The sequence below is a fragment of the Plecotus auritus genome (assembly GCF_963455305.1).
Source record: "Plecotus auritus genome assembly, chromosome: 2".
NCBI lineage: Eukaryota > Metazoa > Chordata > Mammalia > Chiroptera > Vespertilionidae > Plecotus > Plecotus auritus.
Genome location: NC_137771.1, coordinates 43,747,864 through 43,764,747, shown reverse-complemented (window position 1 = coordinate 43,764,747; position 16,884 = coordinate 43,747,864). Strand labels below are relative to the sequence as shown.

The 16,884-nt window shown below is 39.7% G+C and overlaps 1 protein-coding gene across 7 annotated transcripts in view; it reads left to right on the top strand.

Annotated features, from left to right (window-relative positions):
• LOC308242313 (uncharacterized protein) overlaps positions 1 to 16,884 on the top strand; it is a 261,237-nt gene that overhangs the window by 186,447 nt on the left and 57,906 nt on the right. For 5 of the 7 annotated variants that reach the window (XM_080656329.1, XM_080656326.1, XM_080656324.1 and 2 more), the window contains one exon: positions 4,781 to 4,840. The exons of the other annotated variants lie outside the window; for them this stretch is intronic. In XM_080656329.1, the coding sequence (XP_080512455.1) occupies positions 4,781 to 4,840 (60 nt within the window). The remainder of the gene's footprint in view (positions 1 to 4,780; positions 4,841 to 16,884) is intronic. 7 annotated transcript variants of the gene reach the window in all.

The window sequence follows — 16,884 nt, the reverse complement described above, 5'->3', positions numbered from 1 at the left end:
TAATGGTAATAGCAATAATAATAATAGTAACATTTGTATAGAGCTCTCTGAAGCATAAAGTGTTTTTACAATTGTGATCTTGCTGGAGCCTCATTACTGCTCTGTCAGTAGGCATCTACACTTGTGATTCTATGGCCCCATTTTACTGGAAAGAAAACTGAGGTTTGGAAAAGGAAAGTGGTCAAGATTGTGCAGTTAATTAGCAGTGAAGTAAAAGTTTAAAACTCAGATTTCCTGACTTGACTTCCAGGGATCATTCTGTCACTATCACCAGTGGAAGAAATCTATTAGTGGTATGGCTTGAAACAATACACCAGTGGTACCAGAGTTTGGACAATGTCACATGTTTTTCCTCATCTCTTCTTCTATGTTGTCTCATAAGCATCATTTAAGGCAAGGGTAGGGAACCTTTTATCTGCCAAGGGCCTTTTGGATACACAAAATTATCAACTTAAATTTAACCTGCTACGTTTGGTCAGACATTTAATTAACTCAACCCTAATGCCTTGGCAGAGCCAGACCAAATTATTTCGCAGGCCTTTTATGGCCCACAGGCAGGACTTTCTCTACCCCTGATTTAAGGCACATAGAACAGTCTGTGGTAGTGGAAATCACAGGTATTACTTCTTTGATGTTGGGCAAATTCAATTAAATTTTAGATCCCAGATCCTTTGTCAGAAAAAAAACACATAATGCCTATTGAGCAACTGAGCAGAGTTGTTGTAAAAATTAAGATAATGTTTCTAAAGTGCATAGGTAGGTGCTCAAAAATTATTCTTTTTTATCCCTGCAAGAAAGAAAAAAAATACTTCTATTTTACATGTGATGAAGTTGCTGTATGTTTTGCACAACTGCCTTGCCCAATCTCACCAAGCTAGCAAATGTCATAGCAGTGACAGGAATTCACCTCCTCCTCTTTCCATACCTTGTCATTGTTTTAAATCATATTGTAATGTCTTTGAATGCTTTCCATCATTTGTTCGATCTTTTCAATTCTTTACAAAATGTATTTGCTTAAATACCCAGAGATGGAATAAAATACTTGTCTATCAAATGAGAGAGACCGGAGGTGTGAAAAGAGCAGGGCTTGGAGTCAGAAGGCTGTGCTGAGCTTCTGGTATGGTCACCAGCTCAGCCAATCTCCTGACTTCTCTCAGCCTAGGATAGTTCATGGATAAATGCTATTTCAACCTGAACTTCTTGAGAGGTAACCTGAAGTACATAATATTTCTAAGCTAGATGGAAAAGCTGGTAAAACAATAGACTTAGTTTACCCCATGCTAGACACTCTTACTGCATTATTTAACAACTGTCTCATTTAACCTCATAGCATGCTATTTCACCTGTTTTACCGACTAGGAAATGGAGATAAAAAGATTTTCAGAATTATAAAATTTATATATGGCTGTGTTCTGCTTAATAGTTTGGGGGACTTAATTTTCAAGTTTCATGAATAATTAAGTAGTTAAATAGGAAAAGGTGGGTAGGGTCTCTTTGGATGCTTCCAACTTACAAAATACAAAGTTTTATCAAGTTCATTATTGTTCCCAGAGGAACCATCAAAGATGTGATTTCTGTGGCATCAAATGTTTCTAACTGGGCCAGCCAAGGTGGGGTTTCTTAGTTTAGGAAACCTTTATTTATTGAAGGTTTTTCAAGTTTCTCACCTAATCCAGCCCCAACCTAGAGGCCCTGGTATTTTCAGGTGGGTGGATGGAGACACAAAAAATGAAATGACTTAGCCAGGAAAGAATAAGATACATTTTTTGGGGTCTATTTCAAGGGGATTTCTCCCCTTCTTTTCTTCTTTTTTTTTTTTCCCTCCCTTTCTCCCCTTACTTAGTCATTTGCTAAGATTTAACTTAAAATGAAAAATAACTTCTATACTGTCACTGCTTTCCAGGAGCTTGCATTGTATTAGAGGAACATCCCCGGGAGAGAGCATGACAGTGTGATGAGATTGCAGTGAGACAGATGCTGTGCGGGAGACGCCAGCCAGGTGCAATATCAGCTCAAAGGTGGGGCTATCAACTTGGCTTAGACTCTAAGCCTTAGGGTATGGAGCCAGGAGTCCCTTGTGCAGAATTTTCCCCCAGGTGCTTTTAATTGTAAGCAATAGAAAAACTATGTCAATTATTTCATCTCAGTGGGGCTTTTATTGTGGAGACACAGGGTGTTTCATAGTAATCAAGGATAGTAACATGGTTGAGCCCAAGGAGAAACTGGATCTATTTATCTGAGCATTAACAAATTTTCTCTTCAGCTCTCATCTCCACTTGAATCTTGCTGCAGACTGGCTCTCTGTCTTTGACAGGAAGTATTGTCACTGACACTTCCAAAGTTACATCTTGCAGCTTCTGACATTGGAGAGAAGCTGCTTCAATGAACTGTCCACCTTCCAAAATTCTGAGGCCAAAATTTCTGGGGAAGATATTCATTGGTTCACTTCTAAGCCAATCAGATGTGGCTATGGGCAGGGTTACTGAGAACTAGGTGGCTTCCTCAGAAGCTCTATGAAAGGAGCTGAAAGAGGCCGTTTCTAAGAGAGAAAATAGGATCAGACTACTGGTTCCATAGGTGTGTGGTTCTCAAAGTATGGTCCGTGGGACCCTGGGCAGTTTCAAGGCCGTTTTAGGGAATCCATGAGATCAAACTACTTTGTTAATAATCCTAAGATAGCATTTGCCGTGTGTGTGCGTGTGCATATGTGTATGTTCACTATGTTGATATTTGCAATGATGTTACAAAAGTAATCGTAGTTAAGCTGCTGGTACCCCAGAATGAATCAAAGCAGTGGCACCAAACTGGAAGTTCCTCATTCTATGCTTTAGCATCTTGCACTCACAGCTAAAAATGCAAGTTTAATTTTAAAATGTCCCTGAATAAACTGTAAAACTATTAATTTTATTAGGTATTAATGCTATTTATATGCTTTTACTATCTGTGTCCCAAAGTAGTTATGCCATAAAGTTATTTTGTTGCATACTAAAGTATTAGTGCTGCCTTGAAAAAAATTAGTTGCAAAATTGAGTTGCAAGCTGAACTAACTGCCTTTTCTCATGGAACATAATTTTTACTTGAAACAATAACTTACAGAAAAACTATGTTCAGATTTGGGTGTTCAGCAGACATACTCATAAACAAACTAAACCTGCAATTTCAAGGAAAACAACTAACAACAATATTTGTTGCCAATGATACAATTTGAACTTTCAAATGAAAATCAGAATTTTGGAAATCTGTACCCATCACTGTGACCTTGATAATTCCTAAAACTTAATGACTTTTCTGATGAGATTTGGAGGTCTCTTATCTGGCAACCCCAAGTTTCCATTATATTATCTGAGAACTGAGAGTAGAATAAATGAGTCTACACTGTACTATTGATTGGACTACAGTATAGTTTATACTATACTATTATAATATTTTAATTATTTATTCCATATTCTTGCATCTTTCACTCAAATCCTCCCTACACACTGTGGCAAGATTATTTTTTCTAAAGTATATTTCATATCATCCTATTTAATTTGTCAAGTATTTTCATTAATTCCTCATAGCCTACTGAACATTCACAAATGTCCACAAGCATTCAAAGCACTCTTGCAATTTTACCAAAATCAAAATTTATAGGCATACTTTCCATACCATATGCTTTAGCCAAATGGGACCTAATTTCTTTTAGGAAATATAATCTCAGTGGTTTTATTCAAATTGCATTACTTTCCCTGCTGTGCACTCACGTGGGCCAGTGAAACCTACGGAAGATACACAGGATTTTTCTTGAATTCTAATCTTCTCTCAACACTAACATTTGATAAGATGTCACAAGACCCCATGTTATAGACATTATATTCCACATTGTGTGCACAAGAAGCATGTTTCTGCAATCTATGCACAACCATCCATAATAGTCTTAGGGAAAGAATGGTTGCTTAGAAATGCAAGAGTCTGGGCATGTGCATAAATGTTGCCCCTATGCCTCATATTATTATGAGAGTTCTATATTAAGTTCTTAACCTGAGAATTCTATATTATGTTCCTAACCTGAGCCCTGCACTTACTAAGTGGACAGGTTTTGTTGTTCTCATGGTGTGTTGTTGTTCACTGCTTTTATTTGTTCCTCCTTTGACTTTACTCTTAACAACCCAAATGTTTTTTTGCTTTGGAAGAAGACATTTCAGCATGATCTGCACATCCACTTTTCTCTTTTATCTAGCAAAGTAGAGGCCTGGTGCATGAAATTCGTGCATGGGGGTGGAGGTCCCTCAGCCAGGCCTGCACCCTCTCACAATCCGGGACGCCTTGGGGGGATGTCCTACTGTTGTGGGATCGGGCCTAAACTGACAGTCGGACATCCCTCTCGCAATCCGGAACTGCTGGCTCCTAACTGCTCACCTGCCTGCCTGCCTGATTACCCCTAACCACTCTGCCTGCCTGCCTGATTGCCCCTAAGCACCTCTGCCTTTGCCCCCGCCACCACAGCTTCGTCCGGAAGGACGTCCGGAATGACGTCTGGAAGGTTGTTTGGCTGTCTGGTCTAATTAGCATATTATGCTTTTATTATTATAGATGTCATTGACCTTACAAATAGAAATAAAAGACCTAGGGCATTATCAAGTGCTTATTTATATGAAAAACTTGTGTTCACATTGGCAAACTGATGCTCTCATTTGCTCCAGGCTCCTTTGAAAGGTGCCAAGGTACCCAAGCCATTGAAACATGCTTTTTATTCTTTACTTCTCCTTGCTGCCATTGGAATTGTGTTGTGGAAACACAGTGGACTGGAATGAAGACGCTTGAAATATCTTCTCCACCATTGCTCAAGATCAACAGTAAGGTTAGTATAAATGGTGCAGGCAATTCATTCAGAGACTTTATCAACTGTATTTATTATACAATTTGTAGGACATTGACAAAGTGCTAAAAAATCCCATTAAAAGTTATATTTTGAACTTGAATTTTCTCATCAATTTATGGAAAATAGCACCTGTAGAAGAGTTTATTTTTCACCTTGGAGGCAATCTGTTAAGAAAGTTAGGGCATTTACTTTTAATAAGTGCTAAAAGGTTTATATTTGTTTTCTAACTCAAAGTCAGAAATGTCAAATCTGATATTCCATTCTATCTCTCTTGGTTTCAGTTTTATTCTATAGAATAGGTGTCTAGTAATGATCCTATGTCACTAGTCAGTTTGGAGCACTAAATAATATAAAATATATGAAAAATTCTAGCATGTGGTAGGTGTTTACTAGGGATAGGTCTTGAGAAACATAGCTCTATCTTCTATCAGCCTAGATTTTTCTCACCTTTGGCCTTTCTCAACTAAGCTACTTTGCTCTTCATCCCTGTGGGAATTAGCTCTTAATGACCTAATTCTTGTTGGGTTGTGGTTGCTGTCATTGTCCAAAGATGATTATTACTTGGCATGGAAATATTAAAAGACCACTCAGGGAATCTCTAGAGTTCTACATACAGGATTCCTTGCTGCCCTTATCATGTAGTAACTTCTTTCTTTGCCTACTGGTCCACTGGAAATATGTGTCTAAAGTTAACCAGATTATAATCACAGAGTTTCCTGTTCAGTGGAACCATCTTTGAGTTCCATGGATGTGTTCCCCATCCCTCTAAATAAAGTTGCGGGGCAGGAAGCACAATTCTGTAAGTGGGTCCTGGATCTGAGGGAAGACATACTTTCATTTCTTGATACCTGACCCATGGACTCTAGCTGTTGTAGACATAGTATCATAAATTGTTTTTTTTATTTAATGCATATTTCATATTCTGGAAGTTGGGAAGCAAGGCAAGGTGATCTGTTACTTATTATCCATTGCTTCACACATGGGACAAATACCTGCCCGCACCCCCCCCACACCCCATCTCTCAGCAGTTGTGTCCTCTTGGCCTCATGTCAGGCTATACAGAGAGATTAATCCTCAGAGCATTCCAGAAGAAATGAAAAGGAGAGATATTTTTATTTGCTTGTCTTGCTCATATTTCCTTTGTCCCATTGATTAAAGTTAACCACACTGGGAGTTAACTAATGCACACTTCTAGGTTATATCAACCTTTCCTTTGACCGATATATCATTATTAGTAGCATAGTATTATTAGTACTGTCAGTATCATCATCATTATTATTATTCTGTGTTGGGAGAGAGAGGTACATAAATTTACATATATGTCCATATAGCTCTCTATCTCTGTCATTTATTTATCTATCATTTAACTATCCATCATCATCTTTCCATCAATCTATCATAGTAAATACAATTGACAAATACATTTAATGGGAATGTCAGAGCACTGAGCAGGAAGAATGAATCCTCTTGGGGATCAGAGGAGCTGGTTAGGAAAAGGGAAGAGGACCTGACTTGAAAAAAAGTTTCAGTCACCCAGCCAATATGGCTCAGTGTTTGAACATCAACCTATGAACCAAGAGGTCATGGTTCGATTCCCAGTCATGGTATGTGCCCAGATTGCAGGCTCAATCCCCAGTAGAGGGGCTTGAAGGAGGCAGCCAATCAAAGATTCTCACTCATCATTGATGTTTCTATCTCTCTCCCTCTCCCTTCTTCTCTGAAATCAGTAAAAATATGTTTTTTTAAAAAAAGAAAATTTCAGTCATAGAAACAGCATGAACAAAGACTCTGAAGATACAGCATGAACTGTGTAGGAAAGCAGTTTAGTATTGTTAAAACATGAGATTTAAGGTAAGACTGTCAAGTTAAGTAGGAACACTAATATATAGGGACATATACTTCTGAGAACCTTGAAATCAGTTTAGATATTGGTAACTTACTAAGTTATTACCCTTTCTGAGCTTCAAATTTCTTATTTTCACAATGGGAATAATAACAATACCTACTTCACTATGTTTTATTAGGCAGGTAGCAAGTGTTCAGTAAATGTTAGTCATTATTAGGCACAAGGGGGCCATGAAGCATTTTCCATGGCAGAATGACATGGTCAGATTTATGATATTGGTATAGAGGATAGATTGGAGGGAGTTAGGGCTAGAAGGAGAGTGACAAGTTATTTGCTGATATGATATTATAATCATCACCCAAGGGGTGATTGTGGCTTAAACTAGGCTAGAGTCAGTAGGAAAATAAAGAAAATATTTAAAAGGCAAAATGTAAAAGACTTTGCAGGTAACCGATTGAAAGTAGTGAATAAGGGGGGAAGCCTGACTTAGAGATAACATCCAAGTTTTTGCTTCAGGTAACTCAGTAACTCTGATGAAATCAAGTAAGATAAATACAAAGGAAAAGAAAAGTAAACAGTGAGTTTTAAGGGGGAGGATGTTATCAATAGCGCTGAACTTGCAAAGGCCAGTAAATAAAAGGAAGGACATGCACCGCTGCCTTTGCATTAGTGTTCTTAGTGAGAGTGCGTTCGGGGAAGTAGTTGTTATTCTTATATATTTCTTCCAGAAGAAAAACCGAGGCTCAGAGTTGCTATGAGACTCCCTTAAGGTCACATATTGGTTAGGTCTAGCATTGAGTGTGGAGTATTTATTTATTAAAAACAGCCACAGCAGCAGCAACAACAACAACAAAAATCTTGAGTGTTTACCATGTAGCAGGAATTGTACTAGGCACTGTGAACCTAAGAAAAGTAATGCATAACTCCTGTCCTCAAAGAGCTCATAGTTTTGGAAGCCATGTAAGGGAACAATTATAAATTTATAACAGAACTGTGTTCAGAGTAAGGGGAGCAGTGGACACAAAAAAGGGTGCTTGAGCTAGGTATTTGCAAAATATTTCAAAGTCGTTCAGCTGACTTGGCTGGGATGAGCTGGGGTAGAGGAGGAGACAAGGAGGAATTTCAGGTTTGGGAGCAGCAGGTACAGAAGCAGAGAGGTGATTGCCAGGAAATCACAAGCAGTTCAGGACGGCTAGATGTAGGCTGGGGCTGCTTAGTGGGCAGGGTTAGAAAGCAACGTTAAGAATTTTGACTTTATCTTGTAGACCAGAGACTCTTAACTGGTAGACTTTAGAAGGTCTGTGGAGTTCCTGAAATCTTACTCATAATTTTCTATAGATCTATGCAGTCTCAAAAGCTGAGAGAGAAGATTCAAGAAGATGATTGTCAATGCCACATACTAAAATGGATATAGATCTTATTTTCTGAGGAGGTAATTGCATTTTGTAGAAAAAAGCCTGTGTAATCTTCAGATGATTGTATACGTTCTATTCTGAGGAGCTCAGTGTAGGTTCTCTGAGAATTAGACCTTTAGATGTACAAGAGAGCTTTTTTTTTGGGGGGGGGGGGCAGGGGATGCTTGTGACAGATAAAAGGGGAGGAAGCAGAAGTAGGTAGGAAGAACTTACAGACCATTAATTTAGGTCTGACACCTGTGAAAAGAGAGAAAGAAGGAAAGGGGCTCTGCTTGGAAGATCCTCAGACTATAGCAGAGTTCTGAGAATGGTTTGAATAGGCTGATGTTAAGTAGCCAAGAAAAGGTTTCCCATTAGAAAAGTCCTGTTTGGGATTTAACACCTTTCCTACCATGAACAGTCATTGTCTGGAAGCAGTTTGGAGGAAGCATGGCCTTGGCATGAATACCACATCAAATCCAAAGCTGCAGCCACAGGAGGCCGCCAGTCAACTATGCTCCGCACAGCAGCTTCTGTATAAGGGAAGTCTGGCTGCTCCAAGATATTTTAGATTCAGGGAAAACCTAACATAACAAAATGTTGACTGATTATATGTATTGCCAGAATTATTGAATAGGGTATGAGTTGAAGACAACAATCCCAGTTCCCACAATTTAAAGATATCTATTAAGAATTGGGGGCAAAGGCTGCCACACCCTACCCAGAGTTACTAAATTCTGCAGAATTGGCCCTGCAACAATTGGACCCGTTCTATCCCCAACCCCAATAAGGGAAGCAGTGTTTTCATTTGTATTAAAACTATGATATGTCTTCAGAGGAAGTGCCCTTTCATCTGAAAGCTAGGTGTGAGTGAAAAGAACCTGGAAGGAGTTACTTGTTGACAATGGAGTAGCCACAAGATATGGAGACTGGCATTTTGCTCCCTGGAGGAATGGACTTAAGCTGAAGAATCTTTAGCCTTATTTGGACATTGTCTTGGGAGTCTGGTGAGAAAGTTTTTGGAAGAGCTTGACGTGTGAGCCTAGCAGGTGGAAAGTTTAATTAGTATAGAGAATGCCATCTTTTCATTATGGGGTTTCCTGAATGTAGGGTGCTTGCTGGAGCCAATGAACCAAGAAGCCAAGAAAGATTATAAGGTCACCTGACTGGGAATACAAACATGGTTGTCCAGTCCTAAGGACAACAAAAGGAAGACCTTAGCAGCTCACAGTGCTCCATGTGAAGGAGCCCAGAGGTACAGAAGTGGCAGGAACTACAGGGCTGTTCAGGAGATTACAAAGCATGGAGACAGCCACCTCGAAAGGACACTGGTGTGGCTGAAGGAGACATGGCTGTCCCTCTCTGAGGGGTTCTTTAGGGATGTAGGGTGTGAGGAAGAATACAAACACCACTCCAAGAAAGCTCAATATGTACCCCATCAACATAAAGTTTACTCTGTCTACATATTAAGTGTGACTGTGGGTATCTTATTTAACCTCCTTACGTGATTTCCTCATCAGTCAAATGAAATAATAATTATAGCTAATCTCACAATATTATTGTATTGGATGAGTTAGTACATGTAAAGTGGTTAGAACTATCTTCTACATTCTGTATTTCATCAATTGTCAGAGGCTGTCAATTGTTAGACTGACCATTATCTCACATACCACTAGGAGAGAAAAAAATGCCTACAATTAAACTATGACACATCAGTTACCAATCATGTTGCTATTTCAGAAATTTTGGAGTATGAAAGAAATGTATTTTACTATTTATGAAGTATGATAGTGAATACTCAAAAAATGTTATACATTATATCATTATACTTAAAGTTATAATTTGTTATAAATGTTATTATTTGTAGAAATCACCATGAGAAGATAAAACAGACAAAATCAGGGCAGGATCAAAGATGGCTCCCCCTTACTGATAGTGTGACTAGTTATATAGGATGAGCCCTCATTTGAGTCCTTATCAAACTCGGGAATAATTAGACTGGGAAGAGGGAGTAAAAGGCTATGTATTTGGGGCTTCCTTCTATAGTTGTGCAGATTGTGTCCTGGACAAACACAGGGAGAGCGGGTCACATGGTCTACCATAGGAGTCTTGCTCCCTAGAGTTGAACATTGCATATCCTGCACAAATCTATGCCATTTCCCTGCATGAATCTCAGTCCAGTCTGCCTGGTGTTATCTATGATTTCTTTCTCTGATAAGCCAGGATCACAGCCCAAGGCTTGGCTGGGGAATGGGGAAGAAATAAATTTTAAGTCAATTTTGAGATTAAAGTTTTCAAATGTACTTCTCAGTCATAAAAATGAGTAGAAGTTATCAGATATGCCCAAGATATTATAAAGAAACTGGAAAAGGCAGTTTGTCAGAATGTGGATGAAGGTGTTAACAACCAATAAAAGTTCAAATATATTCCTGTTTTTACAACATTATTTTGAGATTCCTCAGTAATCTGGCTATATAAAATTAAAAAGGGGATATGTCTTCTAACCCAGAAGAACCTCCACTCTTAAGAGAAACAGCCAAGTCATAATGAGCTAAGTGTTATTGGAGAGGAGAGTTATAGCAGATGCAAGGAGAGGGCAGAAATTGGTCCTGCTGGGGCAGCAGAGAATTCTGTGAAAGGGTGACATTTTGAACCAACCTAAAACATGATAAATGGAATCCAAAGCCATGTTTGATATCTGTAAATGGTAAAAGAGAGACTTTGAAAGAGGGGTCCTTTGGTAAGCCTATGTGTTATGGAATAAATGTATGTGTGTGTCTCCTACCCCCCACCTCCCAACACAGACACATTCATGTGTTGAATTCTTACCCCTCAATGCGACTATATTTGGAATTGGGCCTGTGAGGAGATGGTAAAGTTTAAATAAGGGTGAGGTTCTTACCCAATAGGACTGGTATCCTTATAGGATGAGAAAGACTGGCACCAGAGAGCTCTCTCTGTCTATGCTCCGAGAAAAGATCATGTGAGCCTAAAGAGCAATTTGCAATCCAAGAAAAGAACTCTCATCAGAAACCAAACTCCATATCTTGTTGGACCTTGATCCTGGACTTCCAGTCTTCAGATGGTGAGGAAAAGAAATGTCTGGGACTTAAGCCACCCAATCTAAAATGATATTTTGTTATAACAGCCAGAACAGACTAATACACTGTGTCTACTCTGTTTTCTGGCTCCATTCAATTAACTCTAGTCCACAATTTTAATTTGAATCCATAATATCCCAACCATACAAAATAACTTAGCTTTTGCTTTGCGTTTTATCTATCAAATTTCACTAGATTTCCACTATAGGCCAGTGAAAATGTTATTTCCCCCCTTTTTACAAATAAAAAATATTGAGGCTCCGAGAATTTCAGCTAATAAGTTGCTCTCAGTTTATTGTTGTTTCTACTCAAATCCAAATACTGCTTTAAAGTCACGGCAAGGGACAGTGGTTTGGCAACCCTAAATCATAACAGACATATCTCCCCTCTTCAGCTATATGTTGTGGTGACTTCACAGGGAAAAAATAAAATAAGGATTTTTTTTAAAAAACAGCAAAGCTTCCAGAGTGTTAGCAACTTTTTGAAACCTTAATATCATAAAGTTGTTGACTCTTTGGGGCGGGGGGGGGGGGGTAGGTAGAAAGAAGCATTTATCATGTGACTGCAAAGAATAATCTTAGAACATATTTGATCTATCTTCTATTCAAACTATTCTTCCCAAGGATATGCTTTCCAAATAATTATACTAAAACCTCAATTAAGAGCCTTATCAGGCCTGGTAATGCCTCAGGTGCAATTTGGAAAGTGCAATTATTAGAGTGTAAAAGGCAGCTTCAAAACCATCAAGCAATCACAATCAGTTGTGGCGTTGAAGCAAAAATAGCAGCAAATTGGCATTTGGAACCATTACCTCGTAACTTGTTTGTGTTGATTCAGGAGTCCAATTTCTACAGCAGGAGTGAGAACTCCATCTCTGAAAGGCCTCCCACCTCCAGGTTACTGATCATCTCCAAACCAGCCCACAATCCATCTCCTTAGCCTTCTTGCCTCTCCCCCACGGAATCACAGCAGGGTCCGTAAACATTCCGTGAGACCACAATCCTGGAGAGACTCTCCACTAATCCTCTCCTGCTACGTTTTTTTCTTGTCATTCTTCAAACGGTATTTAACATTAATTTGTCATCTGGATTGGTTATTGATCGCACTGGAGCACATTGAGGAACTGGTTAAGAGGCTCCACGCTTTAAAAAGTTCACTCGCTTGAATTTACAAAGGATGTTAGTGGGTCTGGACTGTGAAAGTGTAGGACTTATGACTGGCTTGTCCTTAGATGAGCAAGCCATAGACATTGGCATATCCTAGGTGAAATGAATAAGGCTTCCTAGAGTTATGTGGCCGTGTGCCATTTACAAAATTCCGTCTCAGACATGATTTTGATTTTTCTCTTTCCCTCTCATTTTTTTCTTCCCTCTTTCCCTTCTTTCATCTTCCCCTTCCTGTTTTTGGTAAAATCTTTGTTGTCAAAAGTATTACATATGTCCCCCTTTTCTCCCACTGAGCCCTTCTAGCCCACCACTCCCCCCTCCCTCCCTTTCTTTCTTTTTGCTTTTCCCTTTTCTGTCCATTATGTATATTTTATTCTGCAACCACTTAATGATTGCTGGGCAATGTGCCAAGAACAATGTGACTTTAGAACCAAAAGACTATTAGTTTCAAAGCATTCCATGTTTATGGGATTGGTAAGAAAAGAGGAGATTCTAATATAGATTGATAAGGACTATAGAGGAAGAACAAAACCTTTCCTCAGCAAGAAGTCCCTACCCCCAAATGAACTGGGTGCCCAGCTGCGGGTGAGGTTAGGAAAGGTTTTCTGCAAGAAGGGACTCCTGAGCTCCTTTAAAAAAAAGGGATTCAATTGAGATAATAAGTGATGAAGCAGAGGAAGAGTTTTCTAGAAAAGAGGACCAATACTGCAAAGGATTGCAGATAAATGTGTGTGCATTCAGAAAAGTACAAATACTTAGGAATAGCTGTTATTAAAGATGAGGGAGGTGATGAAAGAGGTCAAGGTGAAGGTCAAGAAATGGGAGGATGAGGGTCTCCTTAGAGAGGTAATGGTCAAATTGTGAAGGCTTCTATGTGCCACATAAGGGAGTCTGGATTTAATCTTGAAGGTAATAAAATGTTCTAAGAAGGGAAGCATCACAGTCTGGTTAAAGTCCAATTAGATTTTTAAGTCCCTTGTCTGTCTTCAAGATTCAACCAAATGTTCAGTGTTGATGAGTTCTTAGGCTGCACCTGACCTATAAGCTGCTGTTGCTTCATGGAAAGCAGGACAGCAGCTGCTGAGTCAGCACTGCGGGGAGGAGGATGTGTGAGGAACATGGATTATTCATGGGCCTGTGCACTGCTCCAGGTGCAGCTATGATTGCCATGGACTGGGCCCATCTGTAATGCAAAGGCATGACAAGAAAATCCATTTTCTCATTTTCAGAGCCGATTTTATCTCCATGCTTGGGCCCATGTTACATATTTAGGCTAATAAAGTGAAACAGGAGGCAGAAGAGCAAAATGGAATTTCTGACGACTGTTTGCAAAAGGAATTTTTAGATGTCAATTTGGAAGGCAATGATTCAGAGAGAATGTATATTGAAGCCTTGTGGTATAAAATGACAGAGAATGAGTTTTGAAGTCAGACAAATCTGAATTTGCATGCTGTGACCTTGGTAAGTCAACTCGGTTCTTTGTGTCATAGCTCTCTTTATCTGTGACATGTGAGAATGTTGCTGTCCAAGGTGGAATGATTGGCCCCAATGCTTCACCCCTTCCTGTATTTTTTGCTTTTACCTTGTACTGCAAGTTGCTCCTACTAGAGGAAAATCTAGATGGATATATACCTTCCTGCTCTTTAACTCAAGGTTTAGTCATATGACTTGCTTTGGCCAATGGAATATGGGAGGAGGAGTTACAGTGTGGTAACTTCAAAAATTATCACATGGCTGTCTTTCCTTTTTGAACTTTTGCTATTGCCAGGAAAAGAAGTTCCCTAGGATTTTACAGCCTCCTCACCTTGGGCCCCAGTGAAGCAAATTTACACCTAATTCATAGCAAGGAGCCAAACCAGGGGTATCTGTAGCTTAAATCAGAGGATGTTCAGCTATGTCCCAGTTGACTCACAAACATGTGAACAAGAATGAATAATTTTCAACCACTAAGTTTTGTGGTGATTTGTTATACAGCAATAGCTAACTGATACAAATACTGTTATAGACTACTTCTAAAATGGCTTCCAATGATTCCTTCCTCATGATAGTCACCCCCTGTGTAGTGTCCTCTCTGAATGTGGGCTGGACCAACTGACATCATGACTTGCTTTTTACTAAAAGAATATGGTGAAAGTAATGGGATGTCACTTCTGAGATTACATTATAAAAGATCATGATTTCCATTTTGTTGGCACTTTTCTCATGCTCCATCTGCTAAGTCTAAAGAAGAAAGCTGCCATATGAAGAGATGTGTATGGAAAGGAACTGAGGGCCCTCAGTCAACAGCCTACGAGGAACTGAATCCTGCCAATAACAATGTGGTGAGCTTAAAAGCAGAACTATCCCCACTTGAACCTTTAGATGAGACTGCAGCCTAATTGGACACCTTTATTGCAGTCTCTTTAGAGACCTTGAAAAAAGGAGACATAGCTAAGCCTATGAGGTAACAGATGTTGTCATTTTAAGCCACTTAGTTTTAGGGTAATTTGTTAAACAAGAATAGATAATAATATTCTTATCTTGGGGTTTCCCTGGGAAGACTAAATGAAATCACACAGATAGGTTGTCATCTATAGAATAATGGTGCTCCAAAGATGTTCAATCCCTAATTCTAGGAACCTTACATGGCAAAAAAGACTTTTTAGATGTGATTAGCATTATAGACCTTAAAGTGGGGAGATTTTTCTGGGTTATCCAGTGGGATTGATCTAATCACATGAGTTCTTAAAAGTAGAGAACATTTTCAGGCTGTGATCAGAGGGAGGAAGAGAGGGAGAGAGAGAGAGTTATACTATAATGGAAGAAGTGTCAGAGAGAAGAAAGGTGACAAGGACTAAACCTGCTGTTGCTGACTTTGAAAATATAAATGGGAGTCAATAAGCTAAGGAATACATATGGCCTCCGGAAGCTAAGAAGGGCAATGGAAGAGATTCTCCCCCAGATTGGAATGCAGCCATGCCAACATCTTGATTTTAACCCACTGACACCAGTACTGAGGTCTGAGAATTATAATATAAAAAAGTTATGTTGTTTTATTTTAGAGAAAGAGCATAAGGCGGGGGGGGGGGGGGGGGAGAGAGAGAGAGAGAAAAGCATTTGTTGTTCCACTTATGCACTCATTGGTTGCTTCTTCTATGTGCCCTGACTGGAGAGCAAGCCCACAACCTTGGTATATTGGGATGATGTTTTAACCAACTGAGTTACCAGGCCAGGGTGTTGTTTTAAGCTCTAAGTTTGTGGTTATTTATTAGTGCAGCAGTGGAAAATGAATACATAGAGTAACCTATCTGGTCTTAATGGCTATGATTTTCTTCATCCTTTTTCTCTCTTCCTTTCTTCATTTTTGAAAAAAGTGGATTTAACTTTGAATAAGAGCAGCTTGTATACAAACTGTATTATATTATTTGAGGATTACATAGAGAATATCTATAAGCCTATAGAACAATGACACAGTAAGCAGTCAAATCTTAGTATTGCCATTATGGTTGTCATTGCTACCATTATTATTGTTGAGAGATCCTGGTTTCAGTTCTCTATTCTACTAGGGAATAGAACAGGGGTGAGCAAACTTTTGACTCGAGGACCACAATGGGTTCTTAAACTGGACCGGAGGGCCGGAACAAAAGCGTGGATGGAGTGTTTGTGTGAACTAATATAAATTCAAAGTAAAGGAGCGGAGGGGAGAGCAAGAGAACCCTCCGCTCTTTCGGCTCTGCGGGCCGGATAGAACAGCTGAATGGGCCGGATCCGGCCCGCGGGTCGTAGTTTGCCCACGGCTGGAATAGAATGTCCTTTATTCCACTGAGGAACTATAACATAGGCATCAGTGAAAAGCCGTTGACATAAGACTTATTTTTTTTTTTCCTGAAAATCCCAATGCTCAAACTTAAAACTTTACTACAAAAAGTTTAGGGTCATTTGTTACAAATTTGTATTTTCCTGAAAAAAATAGCCATAGTTTAAGGCATTTTCTCTTATTGCCAGAAAGCAATCTCAGGATATAAGAACTCTCCTTAGATATCTCATGGGCTGTCCTATGGGAACAGGGACAGAATTTTTTCTTTCTGTGTGATATCATTGGGTCAGAGGAGCAATGAATAGAAGGTTCAGAAAAATCGAAGAATCCTGGAGGTGGAAAGAACTCTAGAGCTACTGCAGAAAGACTTATGAACTATGAAATCAGCAAACACAAAATATCCTATATAATAAAGAGGTAATATGCAAATTGACTGTCACACCCTTGCACAAGATGGCCACCCCCAGGTGGTCACAAGTTGGCTAGCAGGGGAGGGCAGTTGTGGGTGATCAGGCCAGCAGGGGAGGGCAGTTAGGGGCGATCAGGCCAGCAGGGGAGGGCAGTTAGGGGCAAACAGGCCAGCAGGGGAGGGCAGTTGGGGGTGATCGGGCCTGCAGGGGAGGGAGGGCAGTTGGGGGGGACAAGGCCTGCAGGGGAGGGCAGTTGAGGGCGACCAGGCCAGCAGGGGAAGGCAGTTGGGGGTGACCAGCCTGCAGGGGA